At 36.6% G+C, this 16,682-nt stretch overlaps 2 protein-coding genes across 6 annotated transcripts in view; both read left to right on the forward strand.

Moving 5' to 3' along the window:
• Positions 1-51: 51 nt before the first annotated feature.
• On the forward strand, positions 52-4,481 carry LOC105677707 (zinc finger protein 800). Of its 2 annotated transcripts, none has more exons than XM_067353680.1 (9): positions 52-193; positions 316-371; positions 759-1,097; positions 1,171-1,500; positions 1,588-1,753; positions 1,828-1,968; positions 2,052-2,209; positions 2,296-2,917; positions 3,087-4,481. In XM_067353680.1, the coding sequence occupies exons 3-9, from the start codon at positions 762-764 to the stop codon at positions 4,004-4,006; spliced, it is 2,673 nt and encodes an 890-aa protein (XP_067209781.1). In that variant the 5' UTR covers positions 52-193; positions 316-371; positions 759-761; the 3' UTR covers positions 4,007-4,481. The 2 variants fall into 2 exon arrangements, with proteins under 2 accessions (XP_067209781.1, XP_012231929.2); XM_012376506.2 differs by having other exon boundaries at positions 151-193; positions 275-371.
• A 1,308-nt stretch (positions 4,482-5,789) lies between these two features.
• Positions 5,790-16,682, forward strand: part of Tsp66E (Tetraspanin 66E) — a 32,420-nt gene continuing 21,527 nt past the window's right edge. For 2 of the 4 annotated variants that reach the window (XM_067353734.1, XM_067353736.1), the window contains exon 1: positions 5,792-6,124. The gene's annotated coding sequence lies outside the window, so the exon portion shown is untranslated. Of the gene's footprint in view, positions 6,125-16,682 lie in introns of all 4 variants that reach the window. The other 2 variants (XM_012376480.2, XM_067353735.1) reach the window with 2 other exon arrangements.

Consider the following 16,682-nt stretch of genomic DNA (forward strand, 5'->3'; position numbering starts at 1 on the left):
TTCTGCCAAACGGTAAAGCAGTGAACTTTCACAAGTAATGGACGTCGCGATATGACAGAGCTCGTCAGCGCGCAATTTAAGCAAAATTGCTTCGCTATACAAGCATAGAGTTAGGTTTTGTCATACAAATTCGTTACAGCCGTAAATATTCTTCCGAAATCGGTTGATGTTCAAACGATGAGTATCGATATTGGTAAGTAAAATGAAGGAGAGACCTCCCTCGTTGGTCCTCATTGTTGCATTTCCGACATTCGGGTACATAATTTGTTTCCAGGAATTTTTCCACCGATTTGATGATCCTTTATGCTTTTTAAGGATAACCAGAATAGGCTTCATCATTCTTTGTAAGTGCAGTTTGAGCTTCAGCTTAGGTATGCGATTTATACCAGATGCATTTTTCGTACTATGTGGGTTCAAGCTTAAGTCTGTAATGCATGGAATGATTTCTGTGGAGTTGCATTTGGAATCTTTGTTCTTCTTTGAGGAGGTTTTTATGTGACATCGCAAAAGTGTTTATCTGTTGATATTATGATGTATACATTCAGTTTGAATGCCTTGCAATTAATGCAGGAAAGTATAGAAATTATTAGAAGTAATTGAACAGTGTCAATTATTATTCTACTAAGTTCTAATAATTTCTATTGAATATTAAACAAAAGCATTACAGATGCATCATAGGATAGATTTTAAATCACAATTGCATTAACTTTGCCTTGAAAATTCTATGCACTTGGTTGAAGTATAATATGTACTTTTAGAAAATGAAATCAGTAATGATCAAAGACAAGACAAAAAAGAAAAGTGAGACACTGAAAAAGATAAAGGTTTCCTCCAGGAACATGAACAATAGTCCTGATTTGTCTATTTTGCGTAAGCCAATTGATACAAGTGCATCTGATTTGTACCAAGTCTCTCAGCTTCTAAAAAGCGGAACAGACGAGGTTAAATCTATATTATCCTATGAATGTAACATTATATACGAATGCCGTACTTGCCGCAGCTTATTTAGAAGCATTATAAATCTGATATCTCATAAAAGAGAGTATTGTAAAGAGAAATTTGATGTTGCATTTGGCAAAGACATATGGAACAATTCGGTAAGTGCAGTATAGTAGCTCATATTACCACTGTTGTGAATTGTAATGTTTACAAAGATATTCTTTGTTCTAGCATAAAGAATCAATAATCCATTTGTACAAAACAGAGCAGACAATAAATAAGGACGACACTAGTGTTAAGAATGACAGGATTCTCAGGAGCCAATCTAAGGAGGCAACTAAAAAAGATCTCAGTACAATAGTAGATATGCTCAGCAAGAAAAGGAAAGAGGAAAATGGGGAAAGCCATTTCTCAAGTGAAGTAGATGTGGATAATGCAATCTCTAGCACTCCAACTAATCCACATATTTATTTAGAACCTATAAGCACAAATTGTTCCGCAATGTATCAAACTGTTAAATCATCAAATACAGCAGATAATGTGGACTTGATGAAAGTACAAGTAAGTGTTGTTTCATCATTTGATCTTTTTTACTTATTGTTGTCTGAAATTGCATATACAAGTGTATAATTTTGTGTAACATTTTAGGTAGCAGAATTGCAAAATATAGCAAATCAAAAAATCACATTAGACGGACAAGTACTTGAGAAACAAGCCGAAAGGAGCAATAGTCCTGTTCAAACAAATATGAGTGACGAGAAGAATGAATCATTAGCACATAAACTTCCTCTGAATAATTTGTCATGCACTTTATGTAGGTGAAATAATTCTTATTTGTCATGTCTAATTTTTATTTACTATATCTATTATATTTAATATTTGGTATAGGCAAAGCAAAGTTTGCAACAAAGAAGACATTACATGTTCATATGAAAGTATTGCATACACCTCACCGCAAGTGTTACCTTTGTCCTTGTTGCACCAGTACATTTGCAAATACATGGAGTGTTCATAGACATTTATATAGAGGTAATTACAGAGTGCGCAAATAGATAGAAGTGTACTTTCAAAAACATGTTGACTAATTTACTTTTACAATTTTTTAACTATAGTTCATAGAAAGACCAATGAACAGGTGCGCAAATTGAGATTGCAAATTCAACAGAAAGTGTTGGACAGAGAAATAACTTCAGGAGGTTTAAGGAATACTCGCACAACTAAAGCTTCTGTTTGTAAAAAAGCAACAACGAAAGATTGTGATATATCTCAGGTAAATTTTCTAATCAGTACTTCTTGTGACAATTTTTTATCGTAAAAAATAGTACATTTTTAATCTAACAATTGCACCTTTTGTAGGGATCAGTAGATCATGTAGAATCTAATGTACAACTTAGAATCGGCAGCAAACGTAGAAAAAAAGTGAATAAAAAGAAAGCTTTATCTGCTGATTATGAAACATCAATCGCTGAACATGACGATATTACAATAAATAGTAGTCCATCTAGTGAAATCTCATTCTGTTCAACATCCAGTAATATTTTGTCTAAAACAGAAGATACGAATGCAATAATTGATACGATTATAGAATCACCTAATAAAACAGATATATTGGATGCAAAGTCTGACAAGTATACTTCTGACAAGTATACTTCTGACAAGTGCACATCTTCATCTTCTGAAAATGATGAAGAGACATCTATTTGTGTACAAGATTCTTGTAATAGAGAAGATTGGGATACACTAGAAGATAATTGTTCCTTTGAGTGTAATTCAATGCACAACAATAATGATCCTAGTACAATTAAATCATCAATGAAACAAGATATTAATAATAAGGAATCCCTGCTTTTTGGCAAAGATGAAGATCACCTTGTGTCCGACAAAGATTTACAATTATCTTTTACGGAGGATATAAAAGAAGGTGAAAATAGAAAATTGTCAAGCCAACACGATGAGAAGCAATTAACTGATGCGAAAGGTGAGAGACATTTAATTTGTCATCGTAATAAATTTTGTTTACGTGCATACAACACAGTGAGATAATGTTATTTGGATAAATAGAAAATGTATAATTTTTGATACACTATTAAGTTATCATATAAAATTCGTGTAATAATAATAATAATAAATAATTTTTGTAATTTCAGAGAGAAATGTCAAGAGTCCAGCCTTGCTAATAGAGAAGAAAATAGCTAAGATTGTAAACTTTGAAAAAGTGCGGTGCCTTCTGTGTAAACGAAAATTTACGTCTGTTCCCAATCTACGCAGGCATGTGGCAATGCACATTGGTTGGAATCGATATCGTTGCAAGTTGTGCGAATATAAGTGTTTCACAAAATGCGATTGTGTTCTGCATTGCAATAAAGCGCATAATGCGCAAAACAATCGCAAAATGCTAGCAGAAATGATAATCGAAATACCGCCGAATGAGTATACATACGACGAAGATATGATAGATGAACCCAATACAGGAGATAAAGTGGACGGCTCCGATGTGGACGTAATTAAATCTACCGACCAGTCAGAAATACATGCAGACTTAGACAATTTGGATGATTCAAATACAAGTGTTTTGCAAAGTAAAACTGCAAACGAGCAAGTTGTAGAATCACAAGAAACTACCGAACATCAAAACGTCGATGTGAGAGATCATGAAACAACAGTGACGGAAGATTGGATACACGATACGGAATACACGATGAATGATCAATCAGAAAAGTTAAATCCCGATCTTAAACGCATGATAATGGAGGTGATATTTGGTTCGACCGACACAAGTACGACAAAACAGACAGACGCCGATAAACCTGTGGTAGAATCTAGTACCGATGCAAGGGAACACGTAAATGCGAACGATAATGAAAATAGTAGTGCGTCTACCGACAATTCTAAAGAAGCATCTTGCGCTATACTAGACACTTCGAAACACCAACGTCCTATGCGTAATCGAATAAGGCCTTTAAATAATGATTTTATATACGACTTGGAAGAAATAGCTTCTAGAAAAGAAAGTGCCCTTTCTCACGATTATGCACCATTGCGAAAGAAAGCTAAGTTAAGCAAATAAACATTGGATTTTAATCGATTCTTATTTGAGAATACATTTTTTTTGTCATTTTGTCAGATGTTAAAATATAAAAGATAAATATTCAATAGAAAGATAGCTGAACAAATAAGTTAAGTTAAGGTGCTTAAAAAATACTTGATTATAATTTCACATTTAAGAATTGAAGAATGTTATTATGTTTTAAAAACGCAAAAAGAATGCAAGTTATTTTTTATTTTATGTAAAGCAGGATTTCAGATTTCAATATTTTTAGATAGGGATAATTTGAATGTAAGCTAACAAATAATGCAACGTGATAATACTATATGAAATGTATAAATATAATGTACAAGAGATATGTGTGTACGTATATTTTATGTACATTTCTGTACATTTTGTCAATTGATCTGGCAACTGTACAGCGACTGTTTGTAATAAGTATATCTGTGTTCAACATATTCATTGAATTTTTTAAAATACAATCTTTTTTATTAAGCTATTACCTTTATTATTTTGCTCATGTTTTCAATAGTGTTTTATGCAGCATAAATTTTTCACTGAATTATTAAAAAAAAAGTGGAAATGCAGGATAATTTACTAAGTTTTAATGCCATTAAAAAAAAAACAATTTTCGCAGTTATGTTAAGCAAGAAAAGTTAACATAAATATCGACGTTTATAAAACTATAATTTAAAATAAAAAAAGTTCTTTTGATAAATGTCGTATTTTTACTCATTAATTAACATTAAATGTATACTCATTTATTTTTATCTTCTTATTTCATTATTACTACAGTAAGTATGAAACAAAAGAATCTGTTATAGTTTTCCATGTAGAATTTATGGTATGAAATAATTTCCTTATAAGAAATAAAATTCAAAGCTAAGAACCGGTTGTTCCAACTTCTAGCTAGGTTTATCCGTCAGTTATTTATTAATAAATATCAGTAATCCTTACTCAATAGTTGGAATACCAAGTGAAATTACATCTTGGTAATAACGATAGAGGTAATTTTACTTGGTATTCCAATCACTGAGTAAAGATTACTAATATTTATTAATAAATAACTGACGGATAAACCTATCAAAAGTTGGAACAACCGGCCCTATTAAATTAAAAACCTACTCTCAATATATATTCTTTTCTTGTATTCTTATATTGTATTTTTCATTTTAACAAGATTGTTCCGATGTGTGCGGCTGCAGCCAAAAGTCCATTCAAATTTAATTCTATTATGCATAGCGCATGATTCGCTGGTTACATCAAAGCCAAGTAGAAAGACCCAGCATCAATGATAATAGAAAATCTGGCGTTTTAAGTAAAACAATTATGAATGTTTCACATGATTTTTGTCATCCGACGCACTCGATACCCAATAAGAAGAATTGTTTTCTAAAGACCAATGTCCACGATGCTAGAAATTGATCCAAGATTTTGATCCGAGAAACATATAGCCAATAAAATTGCCGTTTTTCCATAAAAACTGCAAGTTGATTGGTCATACATTTCTCGGATCGAGATCTTGGACCGATTTCTAGCATCGCGAACGTTGGTCTTAAGGCCAAAAATATGGTTGCTAAAATTCCTAGAAAATGCATTTTTTTGATTGGATATCGATTACATGGGATGCTGTATAAACCTACCATTATTTGCTTTCTATAATATCGCCATCTACATTTCAGAATTAAAATTACGTACATTTATTTTTTGACACTGCCAGTAAACGATATCATTATTTCGCGCATGTCCGTTCGTGCTACTAATCAGATTTGCGATTGGCTCGCAGTAGGGCGGTACACTTGTCGCCGCGTTGCGCGGCGGCCCTTTCGCGCTGCGCTGCGCCGTGAACTGCGCCGCGTAGCGCGACTGTTCGCAGACGCGCGGCAAACGGCGCCAAGTGAGCGTAGTTGTTTCGTGATCGTACGGCGGGACGGTGCTCCTCGAGACGCGGCGCGAATGACGTTCAGTTGTAAACGCGGTCGCGAATCACTGATGAACGAGTTGTCGTAACGCGGTACTTCTCGCTCTTGTCCGGTGGTGTTATTTTGTGTGCACAGCTTCGCCGATCGTGTATCTAGTGCAACAGGGTTGCGACCTTGCCTTCAACATCAGCTGCCGGGGATCGAGCGTTTCGAACGGGTAAGTCGAAAAGATGAGAGGAGCATGAGAGAAAGATGGTGCGGGGGGGATGCGAGCGAGCAGATGGAAGGGCGCGGGAGGGAAGGATGGTGGCTCGAGCTTTCTCACGACGAAGGATGCATCCACCTTCCGGCGCCCCTCTTTGGGCTCACCCCGATTAGCTCCGTGGCAACCACGGGATGGCATTTTCGAGAGAAATACGTTGGCGCGGCATCTTTGGAAGCGCGCGTCGATAGAGCGCTGCGTTCAGCTTGTCACTCTCGATAATTACATATTATTCGATGGGACTCGCGTATTATCATTGCTTCTTCTCCCGCGGGACGATTTGGTGGGAAATTTTTGCTCGCAAAATTCACAATTCCAAATATTACAAGTGTTGTCAAGTGATAGGCGACAATGTTACATCGAAATGTTTTGATTCGGCGTCTCTCCGAGCGCCGTGAAGGTCGCGGGCTAGCAACACGGATTGCGTATCGTACATGTGTTTCGCGAATGAAGTCTCCCTCCGCGCTGAAATTGATACTTCCGCACAATCACAGCAACTCCTCGAGCAATGGCTTATACGAGCAATTAATACCTCGCACCACTTGTTGCTGTTACTACCTGTAGACGGTGACATAAATGTACTCGACTTGGCGACCGTTGGTGCGTGTGTCGAAGAACGATATATATGTATATATATATATATATATATATATATATATATATATATATATATATTTATATATAGATCGACGAGAGAGGCGACTTGCATTTTTCTCGCTCGTCTTGTCGACTTCCTGCTACCCGGAGCAAACCGCGATTGCAAACTCGTGTTGTCTTGGCGAGTCTACTTGTGGGGAAGCTAATTAATAGCTGACGCATTGCAATTAATCAAGTAATTACCTTATTGCGAGGATAGCAAGTGAATCAAAGTGACCATAATAGAGGAGGAAAATGGTATTGTGCAAACTCATTTTGTTTTTAATTATCCTATAAATTTTTAACATTAGTTCTGTTGATTGCAAATAATATAATTGATATATGTATAATGTTTTTTCGTTTGAGATACATAAAAAATTCATAACAACTATTAGCTTTGAAATATTTTTAAAAATGCACGAAAAATATACACGCAAAAGTAATTTTTTAAATTGCTCTCGATTAGACTTTATTTTTGCAGAAATTCGAATTTAACGTTTAATTAGAAAAAAAGACAAATTTTATTCATTATTCGTAGCTTTGCATAAAATCATTTTTCTAATAAAGGAATCAGGTTATCAAAATTTTCGCATAAAATTACATTTATATGCGCATTGGCAATGCCATTACATATTAGTCGTCAATGTTGCGAGAGCAAGTGGATAGAAGTGGATCTGCCCAGGATCCCCCGCTGTAGCGAATGGGAATGACTCGCACGGGTTCTCATTCCCAAGTTAAACCCGCTTTCGCGCGCTGACGAAACGTAAACACACGCGTCCTCAGCTGCAAGTGGAAACATCATAACCCGGAATAGATATAATTAAATTACGGCCGTGACCGTAATCGTCGCAAAGGCGCAATATAGAGTCTTGTCGTTAATGAGAATCTCTAAAGAGCAGGCTTCTGACAAGGCGCTAATAAATTTCGAGCAATTAACGGATGAAAATCAGTTTTTTAAACACGGGAGTTTCAGAAATGCAAATAACGAAATGAAATCGTGCCTTTCAATGAATTTCAATTAGACTTTAGAAAATTTAAGGCTCATTATTAACAAAATGCAATGTCAAAGATTGGAGAATTGCAAGAAATGATCATTTTCCCAAGCACTTTCCACGGAGAACAAATCGGTTCCAAATTATTTCTCAGAAATCTCCAGCCATGAGAGAGATTTTCCGTTAATGGCAGGATACCCTATATAGCTGCGTAGTGTCTGCGCAAAATTTCTGCGCGGCTTTCCTTCGCAGCTTATGTAGGTCGAATCGCCTCCGAAGGGATAAATCATCGCGTTGCTTTACGAATCACGGTCACACAGATGTGATTATCGCTAATAATCTAATATTTCTCGCTCGAGGGCCACCGAAGTTCTTTATGTATGCTCGGATAAGTGATATTTAGGGTCAGACTTTTAATCCTGAAGTGGGTGTGTGTGTGTGTGTGTGTGTGTGTGTGACACATGTCACCCAAACATATTAGTGACGATGGCTCTCAGATATTCAGTGACAGAAACAGGTTATTAAGGCTCTCCTGCTTCCTCACTGCAGCCACGTTGAATTACGACGTCGACGAAAGAAAGATGTGAATTTTGTTCTCACACATCGAAATATATTAGTTTTTTTTTTATCGTGTGTTTTTATTCGCGTTTGACGGTACAAATTGACAACATATCTATATATGTCGTAAATTTTCGATTAACTTTACGACAATTGTCCAAAATTTGCAATCACTTATTAATCCGCAAATCGTGAAAATAGAGTTTAAGAAGATATATTTTATGAATCCAAACCATATGTATATCTCTCGAATGTGAATGGTGACATGCGAAGGGACTAATTTATTTCGACGTGGCGGGAAAAAAATTTGACACAATTTCCCGCTTCTGACGTCATAACGCAAAATGACTACAACGAGGGACCGGGAGGAGTCTTTAAGAGCCGGAGCGCGGATGCTGTTGCGTAATATTTCGGAGCTTGCGAATTATTTACATAATCTAAATATTTCGACCGCACTTCTCGGTGGCACGCACGAAAAATATGTTACCTGGCTTTTTTGTTTCATATCTTGCTTATATCGATGGAATGCGTAGCCTATTTGATCGCCGCTCAAGCGCTGTAATTTCATGCTCGACGAACGAACACAGAAGTTGACGTATTCGAGAGATACAAGATAAGCGTTATACCAACGAAAATAATGCCTGGTGTAAAACCGCGCGCGATCGTTCGACGATTAAACTACTAGAACCGCCAGAATATTTTTATGCCGATGAGTGTTTCTTTCCGCCCGTCTTGATTTACCTAACACGCGTGTAAAATATCATAAATGGATAGAGCGCAGATTTTTCTTTTATTTTCGCTTAATTTTTATTGCACCGTCGCTCAGAACCGAAATCACTCTTTCTCTCAATTATAAAGTCTAATAAAAGATAATGAAATGTTTTTACGAGCGAATGGATATGAGCCACGGTCGACGGTTCTAATGTTAACATCCTGTGTAACTACGTCTTGCAGTCGCGATAAACGTGGCATAAAAAGAATTGTTAATAACATTCTCTTATATACAGAGTTTAGCGAGGAAAGAATAGATAGTGAAAATATACAGAGCGTCCGAGGCCTTCATTTTAACGAAAGATTATCCGAACATTTTAGAATTCTTTTTTTTTCTCAGCGAGGTTGATTATCATTTATTTGAATAAGTTTCGTCAAACATAAAGTTCCATTAAAATCCGCTTGTAATTAGGTGAGGAATATAGTTCTCTTGTGTGTTTGTCCTTCTGAAGCACGGTTTGCGTGCGACTCGTTTGTTCATCGCTTATCGCCGGGCAATTATCGATGCCCTCGACGTCCTCGACGTCCTCGCCGAGGAAAAGTCAACTCCAAATCCATTAGAGAGTGTACCATTAATCCTGAGTGTCACGAATTGTGGGACACCTGTGCACGCATTTCTTCGCGTTATCGCGACGTCTTCCGCGATAATTATTCAAGTGGCCACAATGGCCGAACGCATATACGCTCGCGAGGGGTCAAGACCCGTTATTAGCGGTTATTAGCGGAACGGAAACGGTCCATTCTGACGCAATCCAAGCCGTGGCCGCCGGATTACCACCCGTGTGTCCTCGTGTCAAAACAGTTTCAATTATACATCGCGCGCGCACCGCAACGACTGTATTCGGCCCGATTGACAAACACCTGTCAATATATCCTGGCGCGGACATATTCGAGGGGAAGCCTCGGAGTCCGAGATAATTCAATTACGATCGCCTCCGCCGCCCGGAAATCTATTTTATCGCGATCAAATCGATTATATCGATCGGTTAGCGCCTCAGCCCGCGGCTTTCCGTGCCGCGCGCGACGCCACCCCGTTCTTCATTTTTTACTTCCTCTATTATTCCATCCAAAGGGCGTCACACGTATTTGAACATTTATCGGGTTTATATTTAGTCGACATTTTCGCGTTGGACGTGAAATTAGCACGTAGATAAGGCTAAACTTTCCAATATCTGCGAAATTGTTCGAATTGTTTCTATTTAACGTGATCGTCCACGCGACGTATATCCGAAATTGCATTATTTATTGTTGCTTGTTGTTGTAAAAAGTCTATTATGAAACTCTCGGTTGTTGGTAATTACAACTCTCGGTCGTAAATAAATGTTGTTTTGGTTTGTATCACCAGCGAACGTGTCTCTCTCGCGATTGCGAGAAACAATTACGGGCGTAAAAATAACTCTTTTGTAATGTGCCTTCAATTAGAGTTCTATCGGAGTGGTGTATTTGAAATCAGCTGAACGATATGAGTTTCTCTAGTTGTTTGTCTGAGGTATCTCTTAGTTTCCAAAGCTCTTGCTTTTCAATAACTCATAAAAACGGATATCCGACATAAAAAAAAACTCGATTCAAGATCGGACAAAGAAGCAAAGTGGTTGAAAGGAATACGTTTAGTAAGGAATGCCGACTATATTCATTTGTCTACTTTTAATACGAAATTATCTCTGCAGAAATCTGTATCGCGGGAATGTCATATTTGACTGATATTAAAATATAACGTAACTTTTATTACCAAAATTACAATCAATTAAGGAATGAACGCGCTGTTATTAATAAATTTATTTGTTTCTTTATAGATTCTACAGATTTGAATACTCGAGAAGTTTTATATATTAAACAAGTTTAAACTATATTGAATAAGTTCCAAGTCTTGGAAAAAGTTTATAGCGTATGGTGTGTATGGGTGTTGCGGCGGCGTGACATAACACACATTATATAAGTTTGCTCGTACCCTTCTATAATGTGGCATATATAGAGGCCAGCCCTAATAGAAGTTTCACAATTCGAATCACCCTTGCTGCGCGCGGGGGTGAGACCATAATGCACTCGGGGGCAATGGCCATCGTTATGGTCGTTATGGTAACGCAACCCACTACATAAGTCGCTTTTCTTTGTGGCATTGTCCATTGACCGTGTACTCGTCTGTCGCGTCTTTTTTCCTTTTTCACTCCTACGCTTCTAACGCTCGATTACGTATCAAAGTTGCCACAATGCTGTTTTTACAAAACACTTAACGTTTCAGTCCGAATCGAACGTGTGGTTCTATTAAAGCCCCCCTTCGTCCTCGCACGTTTATTTTTAGTTCGTTTTTTTTCCTCGCTCTTTTCTCACACCACAAGGTTCTTCGCTCATTTGCATAATAATTTCGCTAAGCTAGTGAAGGAAATGGTTGATTATACAGACAGCGGTGAATTAAATGCAGAATTTAAAGAGTTTTGCCAACAATTTTCAATTTTATAATTGAAATATTCAAGCTATTTTGAAAGTTTTGCGTGTTCTTTTAACGATAATTGTTCGGCCAATTTTGTTCACTGAAAATGGCGAGATGTCAATAAGTTTCGAATTATAAGCAAATAGAAAACGAGTTAATTGTAACAAAAAACTATATCCTGTAATTAATTTTAAATAGATTTTACTTAAACAGAATTTGTTTTAATTTTGCAGACGCGAGGTTTGAGGCTTAACAAAAGCGGCTGAAACTTATTACTCGATTTACATCTCGGAAGTTCTATTTTTGGTTAGAAAATAATCGACTCTTAAGCACCGAGTGCTCAAAGCTTTGATAAGTAAACCAGAAATTTCTGGTGGAAATTATATTTGGTCTGGCGCGGGTGAACTTTGTTTTTTGAGGAAAAAGGTGGAAAGAATCAATATAACGTTAGGAACGCCGTTGTGGAATCCCAAGGCTTTTTCGGCGTAATCGTCTATATTTTTCTTGCAGCGAATACAGAAATGAAATGTGTCGTTAAAACGCTTCTCAATTTTACGACAACGAAGACGATGTAAGCGAGGTTTCATTGAGAGAATCTTAAATGAATATTAAGCGAATATTCGGTAGTTTTGGGGCATCTCAGTTATAAAATTTAAATGATCGGTGAGACTTTTTTGTATTTTTATTGTTTTTTTTCTCATTTCAATTTTCGAAACTATTTTCACTGTTATATATAGCATATAAATCGAATATCTCTGAAACCGCACTTCAATTTCATTAATTTTCCCCAGAAGCGTTATTTTATTATTCTGGCGGTAGAACGTATGAAAGTATTATTTTTTTTGCTGAAAAACGCGAAGAAAAACGTGGGGAAAATGACGGAGCGTCGTCGATACGACAGGTGTATGTCTGAATGGCTGAACGGAAAGGTCTACTAAATGAGTCCCGTTAAACCAGCAATTTGTGAAGCTTCTCGCGTAGAAAAAAAAATTTCTCGTACGCAACCAGTTTCAGTGTTCCGTTTACGCTTGGTGGAATCCTCGATCTGAATTTTAAATCTTTCGAAAGGGACGATGAATGTGACGAATGGCGAATGACGAAATTTGTTGATTTATTTTATTGGATTTTCGCGCAATTAGCTAAGAATGTATGAAAACACGAGAACGAAACGGAAGAGAAACGGGGATTGCGACAATGCTGTCGTGCCTACCTGTTTCTTCGGGCACTCATCTCTCTTTCTCTATCTCTCTCTCTCTCTCTCTCTCTCTCTTTTTCCCTTCGTCGTATTCGCATAAAAACCACATTCCGACCACCGAGACTGCTTCGAGCCTTTTTAATACACCTCTTCTTCTTTTTTTCTTCTTGTTACGCCGCTCCCGTTGCACCTGCTTACACGCCGGGATGCATCTGCTCTCTTGGCGTTGCATTCTTGTTATCTGATTTCTGAAGGAGCTTTCGCGTCCACACGCGCGACGTCCCACAGCGCAGCGTCGCGTGAAACAAAGAACAACGTCGCGTCAAATTTCCGTGTCGGCGCGACGAGGAAGAAAATATGACGATTTCCCGCGGGTGACAATTACGCTAGGTAGGCAAACGCGGCGAAATTATGAGCGGAGACGCTAAAGTAGGGGAGATTGTGCCACTTAGGCGGAATAAATTTTAATTAATCTCGCTCAAAGGCTCTCGGATATTCAGCCAGCGTGTGTTAAATGGAACTAATAAGAGCCCGTTCGCGATTGATCGTGCGAAAAGTTGCCGAACTCGAAATTTGCATTCCAAATTTATTTTTATTGTCAAAGCTGTGCCTCTCGTTACATTGGCGTGTTATTTCTTTCCAACTGTAAAAAGAATTTTATCTGTTACCGATCTATATTATCGAACGCTTAAGTGCTGGCTTGCTGAAAATACTTAGTTATTCCGACGTATAGTATAAAAAAAGAAGAGTCGCGAACTCTCTTTCTGACGTCACAATTCAATATAACTGCAGCGAAGGCAGCTTCGTGACACTATTTCAAAAAATTATAAATTTTTCTTTCTCATTTCTACAAATAGATATTCGCGATATTTACAGACGGTATTTAAAATTAGAAAGGAGATGTTAAAAATAAAAGTATCCCCTTAGGTTTCACAATTTCTCCTGCATTATTCGCGCTTCGAAGAAGAGGGTATTTTTGCAATCTGTCTGCTTAATCAGCTTATGAAGCGATTCGCACTACAGCTCGCGCACGACGGAAATCAAGTGAGCGCCTCGTGGAATAATCAGGAAGCTATTATACCGAGCAGCCGGAGTATCCCGTTTATTCGTTCGTTCGTTCGACCCTTCTTCCAAATGTTTCGCTCGTATTTTCGGATCGACGATTATACGAAACGCGACCAATTATAGCGGAAAGATATAATTGCGAACACATGAAAGTAAATGCGATACGCTCGTGGATAGCAATAAGCGGGGATATTTTCCACTACGTTGACTGATACTTATCTTTCACTGGGACACACACGCGATGGAATATGGAATGGAAATCTAAAATTTAGATGTGTCCGAGATACGCGGAGAATTTAGATTGCCATCAGACGTAGTTCTGTAGAATGAAACAGGCTGCTAATTTTTGGAACACTCTTGGCTCTCTGTCGCTGATATTGCCGTAATATATGTCCGTGTGTAATAATTATAAGTAGAAAATGTTTTTAACATTTTTATAACATTTTGATGTGAAATTCGCTACATTTTTAATGAAAAGATCGACATATATAAGCATGTACGTTGAAGGAAACAATATCTGAAAGGCTTTGTAATGGCTGAAATTGGATTTAAACGATTTTGATAGAAGTATGCATTATGAATGTTCATCGGGTCTGAAAGGGCCGGGAACAAAGAACCGACTTACATTGTCGATTCACGAAGACGCATTACGTGAAGTTTACCGTACGCATGGCGAGCCAAGCCGTGTGCACGATATCGTGTAGTACGTGTGTTGATTGCACGCTGCGATGATTCGCCGTCATTGTGTCGTGAGAGCAGGCCGCGCGTTGTAACAGCACTCTCTTACCTCCTACACACCCTTCGCTGGGTATCGTAATATTCGTGAGAATTTCTTGATCGAGCCTGTGTACCTCCGTTTTCGCATTCGTCACGCGAGAAAAGGAGCAGCGCGTTAACCTTTCGCAGCCGAAATTAAGTTTGATGAATGAATCGACGTCAAATATTTTCTTTTCATTTCAATACTGTTATTGCTGTCTCTGACGCAACGATCTATTTCTATTTTTATTTCGAGTTACGAAAGAAGATTAAGAAAATTAAGAAAATTAATTAATAGAGGTGTATATGAAACGGAAATTTAATAACTCAATTCTTCATCCTTTTCCATTGTTTTCGATCTTATTAAATTTAATTCCTTTTTTAAAGAATAAAATTTAATAACATCAAAAACAATGGAAAATTAATTGATTAAATTTAATTCCTTTTTAAATATTTATTTCGTTTTTAGGTTTATATCAATTTTTTTCGTAGGATTAAATTTGCATTTTATAAATTACTAGAACAACACAGGCGCGCGCTTCGCGCGCACTATTTAGCTTCGCATATCCACTCTTGTTTACATTTTCTCAAGCTGTCTATTATTATTATTATTATTATTGGCTGGATAGCTTAATATTAAAACGGTTTCAACATTAAAATAGTAAATAGAGTATCAAATTATAATTATTAGCTCGGTATTAAGCTATCCAGGCAATGTAAAAAAAAATATACATAAGTCAAAGCACAAAATTATTAATGCTGAAATTATCTGCTATCTTTTTGTTATTATTTATACGTACATTATTTAAAAATTTTAGAGAAATTAATTTTAACAGATATTATCGAGCAATTGTGAATATCTTTCAAAGTCGATCTCTTAAATGGAGATTGTTATTTTTATGAAATTAAAGTACATTGATGATTTAATTTTATACAAATAACAATCTCCATTTGAGAGATCGACTTTGAGAGATATTTGCAATTGCTCGATGATATTTGTTAAAATTCATTTCTTTAAAATTTCAAGTACTTAATTACATTATTTAAAAATTTTAAAGAAATGAATTTTAACAAATATCATCTAGTATAAATTAAAAAGATTTTGTAATAGAATTATTATAATTTTTAGAAGTCTCAGAAACAATTAAGCAGATTTTGATTTCGCAGTAATAAAGTAGATCGCAACAAATTAAATAATTTTGCTGCGTTGCAATTCTAGATTGAAATGACTAATTTTTCACTTCTATCAGTCTTGCGTTTATGCGTTTAGTTAAATTGCATAGCATTGACTTAAATAGACGTTTCATTTATTCTGGTTCCAGATGTTACTTATTAGCTCTATATAAGAAAACGATTGCTTACGTAAATTACACCTATAATCGAGCGATCACGCGATTTTTATTGAGTTTAAAGGCCGAGCGCGAGCGATTGCATTCGTTGTCGGTGAAAGTGCGCGTTAGGAAGTCGTCGGACAGACTTTTGAAGTCAGAAACACGTGAATGAACGCATATACGTATCGTGCAACGAGTACCGTTGCTCAGTTAAAAACCCAGGGCGTGATACTTGATTCAAGAGGTCGAAAAGATAACCGCGAAAAGAGTCAACTAGAAATTATATTTGATACCTGTATAATTCTGCTAACGATGCCTTCTCGTATTTATTATATTTTGAAAAGCACAAATCTCAAAAAACTGTGCAAAATTTATGATAAACATTAATTGATTTTGTTTCTCATTGTCCAACGCGAATGATAAATTTTTATAGAAAAAATTGATTCTGGTATGCGATTTCCTTTTCTCCACATAGATGATTGCTTCTTCACAATCCACCAAAAAACAAATCATGTAAATTCGCTAAAGATAAAGTAGAATAAGCTAATACGAGAGCTATTCTTACGCAATTGTTCGTGCGGAAGAAGAAACTTTATTCGAAGGTCGTACAGTTACAGAATGCTAAACGACGTTTCGACCCTTGCTCCCCTTGTCATCCGGAATAACAATTTGTATCTTCGATTTCCCACAGAACAAATGTATAAACATTTAACTTGGCCGGAATTTAAATTGAGCCAAAAATCGATGTAGAAATGTAAATCGTATCATTAAAAAAAAACTG

Source organism: Linepithema humile, chromosome 4, assembly GCF_040581485.1.
Source record: "Linepithema humile isolate Giens D197 chromosome 4, Lhum_UNIL_v1.0, whole genome shotgun sequence".
NCBI classification, from domain to species: domain Eukaryota; kingdom Metazoa; phylum Arthropoda; class Insecta; order Hymenoptera; family Formicidae; genus Linepithema; species Linepithema humile.

Excerpts from the sequence above, each read along its gene's own strand:
- LOC105677707 (XM_067353680.1), top strand. The coding sequence starts at position 762 with ATGAAATCAGTAATGATCAAAGACAAGACAAAAAAGAAAAGTGAGACA. Across the intron at positions 1,754-1,827 it reads TAATTTGTCATGCACTTTAT|GCAAAGCAAAGTTTGCAACA; the intron begins GTAGGTGAAATA and ends TATTTGGTATAG. Across the intron at positions 1,969-2,051 it reads TCATAGACATTTATATAGAG|TTCATAGAAAGACCAATGAA; the intron begins GTAATTACAGAG and ends TTTTAACTATAG.